The sequence below is a fragment of the Dermacentor silvarum genome, chromosome 1 (genome assembly GCF_013339745.2).
Source record: "Dermacentor silvarum isolate Dsil-2018 chromosome 1, BIME_Dsil_1.4, whole genome shotgun sequence".
Classification (NCBI taxonomy): domain Eukaryota; kingdom Metazoa; phylum Arthropoda; class Arachnida; order Ixodida; family Ixodidae; genus Dermacentor; species Dermacentor silvarum.
In genome coordinates this window covers 284,696,354-284,714,207 of record NC_051154.1, presented here as the reverse complement: position 1 = coordinate 284,714,207, position 17,854 = coordinate 284,696,354, and the positions used below count along the sequence as shown (strand labels likewise).

The 17,854-nt window shown below is 47.9% G+C and overlaps 1 protein-coding gene across 1 annotated transcript in view; it reads right to left on the bottom strand.

Moving 5' to 3' along the window:
- Nucleotides 1-291: 291 nt before the first annotated feature.
- Nucleotides 292-17,854, bottom strand: part of LOC119441202 (postacrosomal sheath WW domain-binding protein-like) — a 43,036-nt gene continuing 25,473 nt past the window's right edge. Inside the window, exons 4-5 of the mRNA XM_037705860.2 lie at nt 6,062-6,154; nt 292-470 (exon numbers count right to left, since the gene is read on the bottom strand). Of these exons, the coding sequence (XP_037561788.2) occupies nt 307-470; nt 6,062-6,154 (257 nt within the window). The 3' untranslated portion in view covers nt 292-306. The remainder of the gene's footprint in view (nt 471-6,061; nt 6,155-17,854) is intronic.

Here is a 17,854-nt window from a genome sequence, read left to right as displayed (position 1 = left end):
ATGTACAGTTGTATAACATGATGACATCAAAATTCATATTTCTCTCGCTTACACTCATCCAGTACGTATGCAGAACACAACAATCGGTATTGTATGTCATATGCTCACGTCGAACAGCTTGCATCAGACACATAGCCGTTTGTCTTACACAACATGTCGATCTACCTGGGAACGCATTGCATAATCCGAAACGATGCTGGGTAGCCAGCTACCCGCAAAATGCTTTGCATAACATCGATTCCCACAGTGCATGGGATCTACTTCAATTTTTTAAATAAACAAAATAAAATTCAATAAATAAGTAAACTAAACCAGTTTACCTGGAGGTGCATCGGGAAACACGTTGTAGGGTACGTTGAAGCCGTAGTCGACACCCTGTCCTGGCGTGTATGCAGGCGGAGGTGGGCAGTAGTACGGACCCGGAGGCGGGAAGTATGGCGGAGGAGCCATTCCAGCCGCATGCTGCGACGCTGCAGTGCATGGATGCGAATGAGGGGAGACGCACTCAGCAATGCCCCATTCACTACCCAACCCCCAAATGTGTTCCCACAGGGTCACTTCTTGTACAGAAACATAACAAACACAGACACAAACGCAAACCACGAGTAACCACAGGCAAGAAACCACTGCAAGCGGCACAGATGTCAAGTGGGAGTTGCATGACACAAATGCAGTAGGCAATGTTATCGGCATGGCACCATATATAAATACACCAAAAATTACTTATCTAAATGTGGAAAACACATTGAGAATAAGCATAATCCACGAAAAGAAAAAATATTTTGTAAAATTTTTCAGCAATAGGGGGGAAACACCAGGCAGCAAACTGGAAGTGGGCTTCACCCCAAGCCAGTATAGGCTTCGTTTGGAATTTGTACAGACAGCTCTCATCGTATGTGAACCATAGGTGCACATTTCATTTGCTTTACGTGACGTGTGACACTACTGCAGCCAAAGATATTGAATAGGTCTGTCTCCTCTGCGCATACTTTCTAAAGATAAAGTGAGTCGCGTGCCGAACTTCCTCCTCGTCCTGTGTTCTTGCTCTAAACCAACAAATGACCCTTACTGCCTGTGATTCAGGGTTGGCCGAACACATTCAGCCAGAAACTTCATACATAATACCGAAACTCATGAAGAAAAAACTAGGCGCGTGTGAAAACAGACTAGCACATTTCTAATCAAATTTAATTAAGAAAAAAAGTTAATTTCTAATCGAATATCAGAAAGTTTTTCATAAAATTTGATGCTTACCAATTTTGGGCAAGAAAACACGGTGATGCACATGCTAAGGAGTCTCCAAGCATTGTATAACAAGAATGTAGAAAGCTATCAGTAACTCGGGTACATAGAAATCAAGCCATACAGTATGGCCTACTCTTATTAAAAAGGCAACACCAAAGTAGCATGCCAGCACGGATTACAGCTCAGTTCTAGTATGGTATGAAGGTCTGGAATATGTTTTTTTTTATGAATAGAATTTCCGTTGAACAGAATGAAGTGATTTTTTCTCTGAAACTAATGAATTAGTGATGCTGATTTCTACTGGCTTTCAACAAAGTTCTCAGTTTAAAGGGATACTAAAGGCAAATATTAAATTAAGCTAAAGATCATCATAGATTAGCGCTCGAGAATCTCTAAGGCATCAATATTATCGCGAACAGAGCCTTAGTAATCAAGAAATTGAGGTAAATGCAGGACACGATTAGAGACTCCCCCGGGACATTCAAGCACTTGCCTGAAGACGAAGGCACTCCTCATCTAAATTCTTTGACTACTACGCAGGAATCTGTGTCACCCGATATACAATACACAGGGCCATATAAAAACGAACTGATCAAAAGTGGTTAAACAACCGGTGCCCCTGGAGCTGATATACAATGCCACTCAAAAATGATTTGGAGACCTCACTGAGCATGCAGAGAATGTGCCCAGTTGGTAGCATAATGTGTATTTCAGCCACCAGAGATTCGTGTTACCTTCTGGAGGTTTGTGTAGTGCCCACATATTGCCCGCCTACGGATGTCCCGAGCCAAGAATGCAATGCTGCTGATGTATGAAGCTCCGTAGATGATGGCCATCATGTAAGGAGGCCATGCTGGCCAAAGATTATTGTATACAACGTAACCATACCCAGACAGGTTGCTGAAAGTGCTGCAAAAATCAGTTTATTGCTTATCACACTTAGTTTAATAGGCATCAGCTAATAGTTAATAAACACTAACTGTGCCAGTTTAATGCAGCACATAATGTTTATTATCTGTGGCAGTTGCGAGTGTGCATGGCAGTCCTTACAATAACCTCAAGCCCACTTAGGTAACCAGAGTGGACTGTGGGCCACAGCTTTAGCACCAGCAACCTACAGTTAAACCTGTTTATAACGAACCTCCATATAACGAATTCCTGGATATATCGAAGTTTTTATATTCCCCGCCGCTACTCCATAGAAGCACATGTATTTGAGACCTCTACGTAACGAAGTGGCAGCGGGAGACCCCCTCGATATAACGAATATTCCCCTCTGACAACCTAGAGATTTCGCCCCAAATTTCGTCATTATTGCGCGAGCAGCAACCGGAAGCACCTTCTCCGCCACGACGGAATGCGAAGTGTGCGTCCGTGCGTTTGCGACGCGGGCCTGCATCCCTCGATCTAGCGATCTTGCCGCCGCGGGTGTGACCTTTCCCCCTCCCGTCATTCAAGCCTGATCCTGCCGCTTGCTGCAGCTGGCCTAGCACGCCAAGCCGGCACTCTCTCCTTTTCCGGTTGATGTTGCCGACGCGCTGGTACACGCCGTGACATATCACACTCGATGAACGCGGACACGCGCTCTCAAACGCTGTCAAACGCTGGCGGCGTGTGGAAGCGCCGCTGGAGAAGCGAGCGAAGTGACCTTCGTGCTGTTGTCTATCGCTCCAACGTAAACTGAGCGCCGAGAACACACAGCACGCACAAAGCTACGAGCCGCCGACGCACCTACACTGCTATAGACTCTACCCCAACGCAGATCACTTTCAAGATACGGCCCGTGCGACCGTGTGCCGCCGCGCAGTACGCAGTTGATACCAGAGCACAACGCTGCCCGCTATCCCTCCCCCCTCACTCCCTCGCCAGTGCCTCGAGCGCAACGGAAGAAGGCGCGCTTCCTCCCTGCTTTTCTTGCGCACGAGATTTAGAGGCAGTCAACGCGGTCGCACGTTTTCACTCGCACATACAGTATACGGCGTGCGGCGACTGTGTTATCGTCCTTGGACCTTATACGGAATATCTATGAGCCAAAACCAATTTTAGGGCCACAACGTGTCATAGACACCACCTTTATATAGCAAATACGGATCTCAAGGGCCATAGTTTAGCTGGCGGAAACCGAAAATACGTCATAGTTGTCGCCCCCGGCACTTTGGGCAGCCAATGCCATCGTCAAGCTACCAAGCCAAGCGACATGAAAAGTCAAAATGGCCGCTCGGGCCGGCGCGGAGAGGCAGTTCGCAACGTATCATGCGGGAACGGTCCCACAGTTGGGACGCAACAGCAGGGTTACCATTGCATTGGGTTCTATGGGAGCTGTGCCGGGACCGGCCGAAAACGACCTAACAGCCGGGAAAACGCAGCACCCGGGAACGTAACAGCGGGGTTCTGCTGCAACACTATACGACGCTACGATGCCATCGTGACGCTCGCTCTTTGTTTCCGATGCCTCGCGCTTGTGCGAAACAACGCGCGTCCACGCATCCGGTACCTGGTGTGACATTCCAAGGATCAGTGCCTCGACGAAAATGGAAAACGGGTGCGCGTCACAATTAAGGGCACGTTAGAATCGAGTAAATACGGTAAGTGTTTCTTTTTCGAATTTTTGTGAGAAACCTGCATATAACGAAATCCTCTTTATAACGAAGTTTTTCGGGAATTTGTCAATTTCGTTGTATCCAGGTTACTGTATATAGTAAAGTTATGAAGAGCCTCTTCATTTGCAAGCGATGTTATGCTCGTGGCATGGGTAAACAGCAATAAAAATTTGGCTAACACAACTAAATAGATATAAAAAATGTCGCAGTTTCGCCCGAAAGGCGAAGCATCGATTGCGATAGCAAATTAGTAGACGCTATTCAGAGTAGGGATAGTAGTTTTATCGGCTGCATAAACTTGGACACATTGGCTTACTAACTGAATTAACAATCGCGGTGTCAGCACGAACAAGCAAACATGAATAGATCACACTGAATGACCGCAGCCAATGACTGTCAAAACGCTGGCAGCAAGCGCAAATTCGCGCGGTCTATCGCTTCAACGGAAACTGAGCGGCAAATGCACAGCCCATACAAAGGTCAGAGCCGTGTGGAGATACGAGATGGTGCGGGCGACCGCCGGGCAGAGAAGTTGTTAGCAGAGGAGAAGCTGCCCCCCCCCCTCCCCCCCTCTTCCCGTTTTTTGCTTTCGCGTGGGAGATTGAGTGGCAAGATACGCGCCGGAGCACAGCGCCGCCCCGCCTCCCTCCTTCCCATACCCCAACGGCCTTTCGCGGGACGGTCGCGTTTGCTTTCCGCCGGCCGTTCGCCCTCCGTGATAGCGCGCGTCCCCCGCACGCTTTCGCTCGCGCATACGATGCGCGGCGACGATTTTATCGCCCTTGGAATCTATACGGAACCTCACGGCGACGGCAACGCTGACGGCAGAAATCCGGTTGAAGTGTCCATATCGCAATAAAACAAAGCTTCGTCATGAGACTCTGATGTACAAGAATGAGGATGTATTTTTAAACCGGCCCGGCCCGGCCCGGCCCGGCCCGGCCCGGCCGGCCCGGCCCGGCCCTGCCCTGCCCGGCCCGGCCCTGCCCTGCCCTGCCCTGCCCTGCCCTGCCCTGCCTGCCCTGCCTGCCCTGCCCTGTCTGTCTGTCTGTCTGTCTAGACGCCTACGTCCTTGTGCTCTCGTGGTCGTTTCGTCAACTTGGTATGTACCAAAACGGGCATACTATGACAAGAGTATATGATGAGTATAAATGGTATGTCATTACATGAATGTCCTGACATGCGTGTCATGTAGGCCATGAAACAGCTGCTACGTATTGGTGCTGTCATGGTCCTTCCGTAACTTGGTAGGTACCAAAATTGGCATAGTATGACAAGAACGTATTATGAACATAAGTGATAGGTCATCACATAAATGTCATGATGTGCGTATCATGTAGGTCAAGACAATGACTCGGTGAAAAAATTTTATTCAAGAACCACTGAAATGGGTTCGGATGTGGATACTAAGTGAAGGAAACACTAAAGAATGCTGGTAGAAGTCAGTCATGAGCATGACTCAGCATAAATGACAATGAATCAGCAAAAACAGATTACCCCTCAAAAACCACTGGAATGGGGTCTGAAGTGGGTACTAAGTGAAGGAATCACTGAAAGATGATTGTAGAAGTCATAGTCATGACCATGACTCAGCAAAAATGAGAATCACTTACCGAAAAAGATTAACACTCAAAAACCAATGGAATGGGTTCGGATGTGGTACTAAATGAAGGAAAGGCTAAAGGTTGATGGTCTCTTGGGTGTAGCTAAAAGGACTCCTGAGGAGTCATGACATGAATATCATGACATGCGTGTCATGTAGGTTATGAAAGAGCCACCCACGTCTTAGTGCTCTCATGGTCGTTTTGTGAACTTGGTAGGCTTCCGCACACTGCTTCGCATAACATCGATTCGCACAGGGCGTGGGATCTGCGGGCTTTTATTTATTTTCCCATCTTTTATGGAATTAACGAAACCCTGACATAATGAAATTCTCGATATAATGAAGTTTTTCGCTGCAAGTACAACTTCGTTATATCGAGCTTTGGCTGTATCATACTTTCTCTCTTTTTGTATACAAGAAGTGGCTTTCTTTAGCATTTGTTTCTTTTGTTCTCTATAAATTTCCCAGTGGCATAACTGAGTAGTACCTGCACTACCCTAGCTTTAACAGTTTGCACATGCACTTCCCATTAATAAAATTTTAGTGCACACTCCACGCATCTTTTCGAAGCCATGAGAACAGTCCAGTGGAGCAGCAGAGGGGCGGTGCTCACCGATCTTGCCGGCCTCCATCATGGCCTGGCCAAACTCGATGGCGCCGCCCTTCATGAACTTCAGCTTGAAGGCGCATTTACCCGTCCAGTTCCCTGCAGACACAGAGGAAGACATCAGTCTATGTGCAGCATTGCTTTCTTCAAGCACATGATCATCTCACACATATCAATGGCTGCTGCACACATCATCACGCATGCGTTTTGACAGACACAAAAGACAGTGGTAAAGCTGGCCATTACTTGCGTGTTCTAGTCATGCATTGTTTGTGGCCTGAAAGAAACTGGTGCAACGTGGCTCTACTCCAGCAAATGCTGTTGCTACACAATGTGACGCCCGTGCTTGTCATGTCAAAGAGCTAGATGGTGTCGGCATGAGAGATCTATGCGCGTGAGTGCGCTAAATTGCTAAAGCACTGGGGTGTCCTGCTGAGAGGCCGAGGTTTAATCCAGCATCAGGCATGGTTTTCAGTTTTTTAAATGCGAAGCATTTCTTGGCAAACATTTGCCACTTCGACAGTATCTATCTATCTATCTATCTAGCCGTCTACGTCTTGGTGCTCTCACGGTCATTTCGTTAACTTGGTGTGTACCAAAATTGGCATAGTATGACAAGAGTATATGATGAACATAAATGATAGATCATGACATGAATGTCATGTAGGTCACAAAACAGCCGGCTTCATCTTGGTGCTCTCATGGTCGTTTCGTTAACTTGGTATGTAACTGGAATGGGTTCGCACATGGGTACTAAGTGAAGGAAACACTAAAGGACGATAATAGCAGTCATAGTCATGAGCACGACTAAGCAAAAATGGCAATGATTCCTTGAAAAGATATTAACACTCAAAATCCACTAAAATGAATTCGGACATAAATGATAGGTCATGACATGAATGTCATGACCTGCATGTCATGTAGGTCATGAAACAGTCGCCTACGTCTTGGTGCTCTCATGGTCATTCCGTTAAATTGGTCGGCTCCCTGCACTCTGCTTCGCATAACATCAATTCCCACACGGCGTGGGATGTGCCGGCTTTTTTTTTTTGTAAGAGGCTCAAATAGATACAAGACAGGAACCTGCCTGCCTACTGCAATGGGCCTAGAATGAGACAATGTTTTGCATTGATAATTTATTCAAAGATAATTTTAAGAAATTTTAGACTTTATCCTCATGAATAAAGGTAAAATTAGACGTTCCACAAGGCCCTGTGTTAGGGACAATCTTGTTTCTAATTTATGTTAACGATAGTAGTAACCACTTGTCTTCACCAATCAGACTATTCACAAACGATTGCGTAGTACACCGGCAGATTGCTAATACTGGCGATGTGAGTGCACTGCAATCTGACATCAATCAAATACAGTGCAGTCCACATATAACGATACCACATATAACGATATATCGGCTATAACGATGAGTTGACCTAAGAGTATCAACTTATGCATTGGGGCTATGAGAAAAAAAAACGTATATAACGATATATTACTCACCACATATCGGATATAACGATTGAAATTTTGCTTCTGGGCAGTGCTTTTCATGCAGAATAATCGTGAAAATTGCGTTCCTACGTTGCCCTTAACCGAGACGGGGCGAAAAGTTTGCCTACGCGAATTCGTATCTGCCACCATTACCGCGCAGCGCATCCCGCCCGCGCGCCGATTGCGAAAGCCCCGGAGAGCATCGCAAGTTGGTGAGCGTGCACAAGATGGCGCCAGCTGCTTCACCCCCGCGTCCCCGGCGGTCGCGCGAGCAGAGGGTGGAAGAAAGGCGATAAGCGAAGGCAACGCCTCCTCTGGCGAGGTGCGCCTGCGCTCCCTGCCGCGCTCTCTCTCAACGGAAGCAGCAGCAGGTGCACCCCTTAAGACGAAACTAATTTTGCAAGAGGGGAGAGAAAGCGATAAGCAAGCGGCGCCTGCGCAGCCTATGCACCGCGGAAGCAGCGGGAGGTGCGCCGTCAAAGCGCAAAGCTGCGTCTCTCGAGACGAAGCTGCAAATTTTGCAAGACTTGAAGTACGAGCTCGCGCAGTGGATGATATGACGATTATGAAATACGGGAGCACCACGATCATGAAGGCTAGAAGCAGTGTCCATGCCGATCAACGGAAAAGGCGGGCTTCGTGCGCCACGACGAAAACCCCATGGGCGAAACCAACACGGTGGTGTCCGATCTCTGGGAGCACGTCGCTACTGACGATGAAATAGGTGGTGCTTCGATGGAGGAGCTGAGTGAAAATAGTGCTGCCTCGTTCTGCGAAGAGAACTCCGACGGGGGCGATCGTTGTCGCCACAGACGGCGGCGTTGTGCGACGGAGGCGATGACAGCAGCAGCAGTGACAACGAGACTGACAACTGCCCGCCTTTGACACCGACCCCGAGGTTCAACCAAAGTGCAACATTATCGATCGAGTCGCTCATTGAATTCATGCGCGCTAAATTATAGCCGCCAGTGTTCGCGCAGCAGATGGACGTGATGCACACGGCGGTTGTGACTCCGAAACTTCCGCGAAAGCAAGTGCAGATTTTTATTTCAGCATGCCTAACGATTGAGACGCTATTTAGAGGTATGAATAAAAGTTTCATTTTTCACGGCCTACTTTCTACAACGTCGATTTTTTATCGCAAGTGTCAGTTTCGGTTTCAGGACTGCAAAGGTATATTCGGCATTTTTTTTTTCGCAGTCCAGATATAGCGATAATCGGTTATAATGATTGGATTTCTCGTTTTTCTCGATATCGTTATAAGTGGACTGCACTGTAGCGCACTGCTTCCAACAACGGCAGATGGAAATAAATGTCTCAAAAATGAAGTATATAAAATTTACAAAGTCTAGCATCCCCGAGCCGCACTATTACGTAATTAACAATGTGGCAGTCGAAAATGAATCTACACTAACACATTTAGGCATCTTTCTTCTAACCTCTCATGGAATGCGCATGTTGATGCAGTAACCAATAAGGCGTCAAAAGCACTAGGACTTATTAAACATAACTTGCACTCTGCCAACCCGTCTGCAAACTTCTTGCCTACGTAACCTTAGTTTGCTCGAAAATAGAATACGCCGCCCTTATTTGGAACCCTAATCAGCTATACCTAATTAACAAACTTGGACCATTTAACATGAAGCAGCGTGCTTTATCACAGGAAAATAGTCACGCTTCCATAGTGTGACAGCTATCATAGCCTCATTGGATCTACCCACACTAGAAAAGCGAAGCCTTATTGCGCTACTCTCGCACTTTCACAGACTTTATTTTAGTGATTCGCCGTTTATACATTCACACATCAGACCAGCCCATCTCATTTTTCTGTGCTTGGATCACGTATATAAAATACAATCCATGTTTGCGCGCCCTAACTACCTTCGAAACTCAGCGCTGTTTCTTGCACTTTATCATAGAATTTATCGCAGCTGCCAAGCGATGTTGTAACTGTGCGCGATCATGACTCATTTGTTATTGCATTAAAACGCCTGTTCAATGTAAAGTTGTAATTAAGCTATATTTTCCTGAAAACTTTTTATTTAAAGAAGTCTTGAGGCTCGACTCTTCCAAGCCGATGCCTTGTTTTTATAATATGTATAATGTCATGTCACACCATTCCTAACACTTGTACTGTCATATATATGTTGTACAGTGTAGACCGCTTATAACGTAAGTCACCGGAGTCGTGAATATCCACACTATAAGCGGTACCACACTATAACCAAAGCAACAATTTTCAAGGCCCGCACATATGCAAAACATGTGCACCGAGCCGCCACGTGTATGCGACAGTCAAGGAATGCGGCTAGAATGTTTGCATTCAATTTACAGTCGAATCTCGTTAATTCGAACCAAATCACGCGGTGGCGCCTCCGACCGGCATTGCTCTGGCACCGACATAGAGTAAAATCTTAGGAGAGACCCCTCAATGTCTCGCGCAAACGCAAAAAAAAAAAGAATGAGAAAAAAACGTAGCCACGCGTAGAAAATGGCAGTGAACCCTTCTTTCTCCTTTATGCTTCCTCTACTTTCTAGTCACGTGTTGACCTTGCACGCTGCGGCTACGGCGCAGAGGGAAGCAGCAGTGCTGTCCCAGGCCGGCCAACGAAACTGCCCCCACGCCGGCAAACGCCCGCTTCCCAATAACGGTAGAAAACGAAACTTCGGGGAGCTGGCACCGGGCCGGCTGAAGCGGCGGCGCCTGCATGGCGGCGGGCACGCACGGTGACAGTCGAAAGTGAGGGAGCTACGAGGAAGGGCGAGGGGAACCACCGAAGCGGCGGAGTTGCTGAGGCGACAACCGCTTTCCTGTCGCCCTCCTCCCTCACATTCCACGGTCTCCGCGTGCGCCCCTCGCCGTGCGTGCTGTGCCGGCGCCGCCCGCTCCCTAAAGTTTCGTTACTGCCGTTATCTTGAAGCGAGCGTTGGCTGGCGTTGGCAATTTCGTGACCCTCGCTCGCTATGCGCGCCGTGATATTTCCCGACTTGCACTCAAGATTCTGGTTTCAGCCTCACTGGCTGTTCGTTCGCACCACGTGCCCTTCTCCTCCACTTCGTCTCTCTTTCTTCCTCGAGCACTCCTTGGAGCGCCCGTTTGAGGGGAGCGTTCGCCATCTCTGCTGACTTCCGTACTCCCAGGCAGCCGCACTGTAACCGGTATTTCGTTTCCCGCAACTGCACTATAAGCAATACATGTATACATAGAGTGCTATGGGAAAATTAACAGGAGTGTGAAAAGACCGCACTATATCCGGTCCTGCACTATAAGCGGTTACGTTATAAGTGGTCTATACTGTATTTTGTATTACAGTATAGACCACTTATAATGTACCGTATTTACTCGCATAATGATCGCACCCCTAAATTGTGTCGTAAAAATTCGATTTTTTTTCCCCGCGTAATGATCGCACCCCGAACTTGCCGCAGCGATATGTCGTGTGCCAAGTCTAACTGATGATCATCATGTTTACCATCTGTCGAACGTTACGTAAATAACTCTTCAAGACTCACCAAGTGAACTGCACACACCAAACAGATTCCTAATTTTTGCCAACCCTTGACGGAAACGTGCCGTATTAGCATAGCAGTAAACACAAATGCCGTAGTTTTCACGACATGCCTGCCATGTGTTTCTACATCTGTGGCAGCTGAACGCGCCCATCTCTGTTTCTGTCCTCTAAAAGCGGACATGGCTATGCTGTTGCCGCAAATTTACCGATTTAAACGAAATAATTCATTATTTCGACGGAAGAAACTGTTTTCACGCGCGTGACGCACTCATAACCTCCATGACTCACGAGGAAAAACGCGATCGCTTAGCTCCGTCAGCCGCCATGTTTGTTTTGATCACGTGGTTTTGATATCCCGCAGTGTTACAGCGGCAGCCGCCTGTTGGTTGACTTGTTGTCATCCCGCAGCAACAAGCTGCCGACGTGTTCCCATAATTCCTGAAAAAGCCGCGTCTTTTCACCATTCCGTAGCGTGGTGGCGTGCTTTGGTGTTGCTTGTTGGAGTGCCGGTTCACGATGGGGCGATACGCGAGTTTCACTGCCGCGTTTAAGCTGAAGGCGGTTGATTACGCGCTCGAGCACGGCAACCGCGCTGCCGGCAGGCATTTCAGCGTCGACGAAATCAGAATTAGGTACTGGAAAAATCAGCGTGAGAAGCTCATGGCTACCAACAGCACGCACCGGGCTTTCCGCGGACCGAAAACTGGCAAGTTCCCTCACGTTGAGAAGGCAGTCCTAGAATACGTGAAGGACATGCGCAAAGACGGTTGTGCAGTGTCGTTAGAAATGATACAGACGCAGGCAAGCACAATTTCCCGGAGGCTGGGAATTGCCACAAAGGACTTCCGCGCTAGTTCCGGCTGGACGACACGCTTCATGCGGCGAAACGGACTATCACTGAGGCGGCGGACGTCGTGCCAGCGACTCCCATCCGCGTACGAAGACAAAGTCATCGACTTCCACAGATTTGTGACGAGAATACGCGAGAAGAACGGCTTCCTGTTGTCACAAATAGGCAACGTGGACCAAACACCTTTGACATTCGACATGCCTCGAAGCACTACCGTCAACGAAAAAGGTGCTCGTAGTGTCCTTGTAAAAACGTGTGGTGCGGAGAAGCAGCGATGCACCGTGATGCTCGCAGTGACGGCAGACGGGCGGAAGCTGCCGCCATATGTTATTCTAAAGCGGAAAACTATTCCGAAGGGAAAGTTTCCACGTGGGATCCACATCCGCGCTCAAGAGAAAGGGTGGATGACGGCGGAAATCATGGTAGACTGGATTAGAACGGTCTGGGGACGAAGAGCAGGAGCGCTTCTGCTTCCTTCACAGCTTGTGCTGGATAGCTTTCGAGGCCATCTTGTCGACAGTGTCCGTGTTGAACTTAAGGAGCGGCGCACGGAGCTTGCAGTGATCCCTGGGGGTCTAACGTCGCTGCTACAGCCTCTGGACGTATCACTGAACAAACCGTTCAAGGACAACGTTCGGAGGCTGTACGCAGAGTGGATGGCGGCGGGCGACCATGATTTCACGTCAAGCGGGAAAATCAGGAGACCGTCCGTGGAAGTCCTCTGCTCATGGATTGTCGAAGCGTGGAGTAGCATCTCCGACGAGGTGGTCGCCAACAGCTTCAAGAAGACAGGCATATCAAACGCGCTCGACGGAACGGAAGATAACCTTCTGTGGGACTGCGATGACACTGCCGGTTCTGACAAGGAATCGAGCGGCGACGACACTGACGCCAGTGATGCTTCAGACTCTGAATGAAAGTTAGGGGGTCAGTGAATGAAAAAAATTAAAGGGCAATATGCAATGCATGTAGTTCCTGCGTAATGTGTGCGTTTATTACAAAGGTAAGCCTTACTCTACTTTTATTTTTGGTTATGTTCATGATAGCTACCGTAAGAATTCTGATACGCGACTTGTTTGCGTTTTCGGTGCTCAAAATATTATTTCGCGGAAAATTTACCCCGCGTAATGATCGCACCCCGAAATTTGCGTCAATTTTTAAAAAAAAAAGTGCGATCATTATGCGAGTAAATACGGTAACCGCTTATAGTGCAGGACCAAATATACAGTCTTTTCAGACTCCCGTTAATTTTCCCATAGTACTCCATGTATACACGTATCGCTTATAGTGCAGTTGCGGGAAACGAAATACCGGTTACAGTGCGGCTGCCTGGGAGTACGGAAGTCAGCAGAGATGGCGAATGCTTCCCTCAAGCCACAAATACCGTATTTACTTGAATCCAATGCGCACTTTTTTCCAATAAAACAGGTCCAAAAATTGTGTGCGCATTAAAATCGAGTACGACCCTAAATCTGCGTCACCATATAGCCGTCGGCATTTCAAAATGGCCGCCTCGCACGCGCGTCGAGCCTAGCTACCTCCTCCATGTGCTGCAGTACACGTGCTTAGGCAATAGTCTACTGTCTGTCTTCACATTCTCTGCGTCTGCTTTATCAGCATGAAGTACCAAGTTCATCATGATCCTGCATTTAAAAGGAAAGTGATCATGTGTGCGGAGACGGATGGAAATCGGGCCGCATCATGGGTGTTCGGAGAATCCGAAACTTGCATTCGGGACTGACACAAACAGAAGGAGAGGATTTTCGCCAGCAAAGCAATGCAGAAGTTTCAGTTGACCGAAGCAGGATGTAATCTGCAACGATCCACTTCAGCAATACAATCGCGTTGGCCCTATCTTGAAAGCAATCTGCGATGGGGAAAGTCCACCACGTGCCGTGTTTTCGCCGCTTATAGGTCGTGTTGAAGCGAGAGGCATGATAGCACGTGGGTCAATTCGCTCGCCGCGCTTCGTCACTCGAGCGTTTTGACAGTTCGTTTCCGCGGTGAACGAGCAAGATGTGTTCATGTTTGCTTGTGTGCGCGTGACACCGTGCTTGTTAATTTATTTAATAAGCGAATACACAACCTAGAGCACGGTGACAGCGATGGCAGAAATGCGCCTGGAGTGTCCATTATCGCAATAAAATAGTTGTTTTGGTTATAGTGCGGTACCGCTTAAAGTGTGGATATTCGCAACTCTGGCGACTTACGTTATACGCGGTCTACACTGTACATTGCACTGTATTGTATCTTCATGTTGCAAGCGAACTTGTGCTTTTTATTTTTAGTTTGTGAACGTAACTCCAATGTATTAAAATCACCCCGCCTATTTAATGCCCGCAAGGGCCCTTAGGGTATATGAATAAATAATGTTGAGGCATCCTTAACCACTATGTCCAAGCACCTTTAGTCACAATTCACTAGACGGAAGAATGATTATTTGAAAGAATTAGTGGTGGAAGTTGAATTCAATTATTGTTTGTTTGTTCCATGACAGCCTTATTTGTTCTTATTGTTCCATGACAATAACGCAAGGCCGCACACTGCTCTCAGCGTGACAAAATTTCTCGCCAAGCACAGCATTACTGTACTTCCTCATCCGCCATACTCGCCTGACCTCTCTCCATGCGATTTTTTCCTGTTTCCTCGTGTGAAAAGAGCCTTAAAAGGTCACTGGATGGGGAGCGTGGAGGCCATTCAAGACGCCGTCATGACAAAGGATCTGACAGCTCTGCCAAAAGATGCATTTTCCAAATGTTTCCAAGATCTCAAGAAGCGTTGGAAGCTGTGTATAGGCTGCAAGGGAAACTATTTTGAAGAGGTGCTGCACAAATTATTTCAATGTTTAATGCATTTTTTTAATTGACTCAGTCTCGGAACTTTATGGACAAAGGTTGTAGCAACTGCACGCGTCCACTAGCCCGGTGACAGCAGCGGATACCTATCGGCGGGACGGTACAACTTCAAGAAAGAAAAGGTTTTCTCTATGGTTGCTAAACTGGCACTTTGCGGGAAATCCGAAATGAGCGAGTGACGTGCGAAAGTAGGTCACCGTGGTTAGGAGAGAGCGTGGGGAAGATGGCAGCGCTTCGACGGAGCCAATACAGCGCTGCGGTGCTGCGTGCAGACGCTGTTCTTTTTTGGTTGCTCATGTTCTTCTTTCTGGGGTTTTACGTGCCAAAACCAGTTTTGATTATGAGGCACGCCGTAGTGGAGGGCTCCGGATTAATTTCGGTTGCTCGTGTTATCAGCATCTTTCTTGTCTGCGCAAGCTCTCGCCTGCGTTCTAACTGAGGTTGCGTCGTCCCGCCAATAGGTATCTGCTGCCGTCACCGGGACTGCCGAACCGCAGCGATGGCCTAGCAGTAGAGCATCCGCCTCGTATACGGGAGGTACCGAGTTCAAATCCCGGTGCCGCCGGGAACCCATCGGTTTTTCTAATGGGTAGAGATGTCCCCTGGCCTGGTGCTCGGCTGTTGTGGGGGTCCACATCTCGAAAGAGGGCCCAATAGATATTTCAGCTCTTGTCTCTGGGCGCCTCTTGTCCAACCACAGACGGCCTTGTAGACGAGCATCCGCCGCGGCTGTGGGAGGCAAGTGCTGCCGCCGGGTACCTACCGGTAAAATAGGTACAAGCGCGCTCCCGGCCTGGTGCTCGGCCGTTATGGGACCTGAACGCTTGGAAAGGGGTGTTTGACCTCAACCCGAAGGTGCCCCCACCTCAATAGGTGCTTGGGGCGCCACATGGGAAATGACCGCCATGGGAGCGGCCCAGACATCACTTGTTTTCCGTGCTCACGTTGGTTTCGACGGGAATTCAGGGCGCAGGCTCCTTTCCGAAGCGTATCACCCCTGAAGGAAGCCGAACGCCAGGCCGGGGTACGCTTGTACCCTTTTGAACCAGTGGGTGCCCGGCGGCGGTGGGAATCGAACCCACAACCTCCCGCAGCCGAGGCGGGCGTTCTACCACTAGGCATCTTTCTTGTCTGCGCAAGCTCTCGCCTGCGTTCTAACTGAGGTTGCGTTGTCCCGCCAATAGGTATTTGCTGCCGTCACCGGGACGATGGACGCGCGCCGTTGCTACTTGATCTGGTCGATCGTGTCTCGCAAGCAAGCCAAGAAGTGTCCCCACCTAAAGAGTATACCGGGTGCGTGAGGTATTTGAGAACACTATTCCTTATCGTCATAGACACCAGCAGGCTCATCATATCTATCTAGGCGTGTGAGCGCACGCTCGGAAGAGCGTGCGCTCACAAAACCTTATGCGTCGGCTCGTTCTCAATAGAAAAAACAATCCCCTTCGAAGTTTTCTCCTTCGGCGCTGTCTCTGGCTTTGCGCACCCATGCGCCACGAGGTCCGCTTTCCACGCCTTGTCGCCAGCTAGCCTGCTGTTCCCGCTGCCATGAAGGATATAGAGAAATGGAAGAATCCCTAGATCTTGGAATAAGTTTTTAATAATTATAATAAGAATGAATAAGATTTCAGTAATTGGTAGTACTGAGGGATTCTTAACATGACACGGAAGCTGAATAACGATCATTATTCTGAAAGGTTTACTATTCTGAAGTTCATAGTAAAGTAGACTTTCATTATTTCGACTCCTGATCATTCGATTTTTCTGCGAGATCATGGCTGCAGGTCCCAGCCAGAACCCATGAATTTCTATGAGCCCAAGCTTTCGTTATTTCAATCCTAAAATTGAACTTCACTGGATAATTGAAACTTGACCAGTCAGCACGCACATGCCTAACCACGATTGTGACCCCGACCCCTTTAGTGGCAGTGTCTGTCTTGGCAGAGCTTAGGGGACAGTGAATGCGTTGAACACACGTCACCTCTCGTCAAAAACGGCCATTTTTGGCCCACCCGAGGAAGATTTTCAAGCCACAACAGTACCTCTCAATGTTCTATTACACTTTTTACCCGATTCTAATGTGCGCTTCTTTTTTTAAAGAAAAGTGGGCCGGAAATTGCCTGTGCGGTGCATGCGGACACAAAAGCAAAACCCAAACTGCCTTCGAAACAGTCGTATGCTTTGCCATATAACATGTATTGCAGTGAAGCTAACAAAAAAAAAGGACGATGCAGTGAAATTTACTTTAAGAAACAGGCCACCATTGTGCGATAATTTTTCTTGCTAAAAAAAATTATGTGCACGTTAGGTTTCTACTTTGCTTAGGATCTTTATTGTCATTTCTACATTAGTTTGCTACTTTGGACAAGTGGAAAGTTCGTGTGCGCTTGGCTTGGGGGCATGCTAAAATCGGCCAAATACAGCCAAATGGATCAGCGGTGTGTTCTAGCATTTTTCCTGCGTCTTGTTTAATTCGACCCGATGGATAATTTGATCTATTTCATCGGTCCCGTCAGGGTCGAAATAGCGGAAGTCGATTGTAGTGAAATATTTTTCCATTGAAGCTGTAAGCAGTCAGCAGGGGATTTCCGAAAATATTGTTCATCTGAAAAGTTCGTTAATGTGGTGTTCATAGTATAGAGGTTTCGCTATACCGTGATCACTATTGACGTAATCACACGTTGACTACGTAGTTCTGAAGGCACGAGGTCAACGTGCATTGATTCAAGACAAAACTTTATATACTGTTGACCCCAAGCATTGCAGACGAAATCGCGGTCACTGTCGACACGATCACCGATGGCAACCACCTAGTTCTGAAAGCATGCGGCCAACGTAGTGTTACAGGCTGCAGTAAATGCAAGAATAAAAGCTAAAAAGGCACAAATTGGCATGAAACATTGATCCCGTTGTTCCTGTGTGATTTTTATTGATCAGTATGGGGATGCGGGCTCTGCCGCTTCATTTCGGTTGGATGTTAGTGCTCTTTATTGTTCTTTCGCGGAGCACATTTGTAGTGTTCCACGCTTGCCACTCTCTGAGGGTTATCCGAATTAACCACTGTGCAGCCAAATACGTCCAAATTACCCAGGGT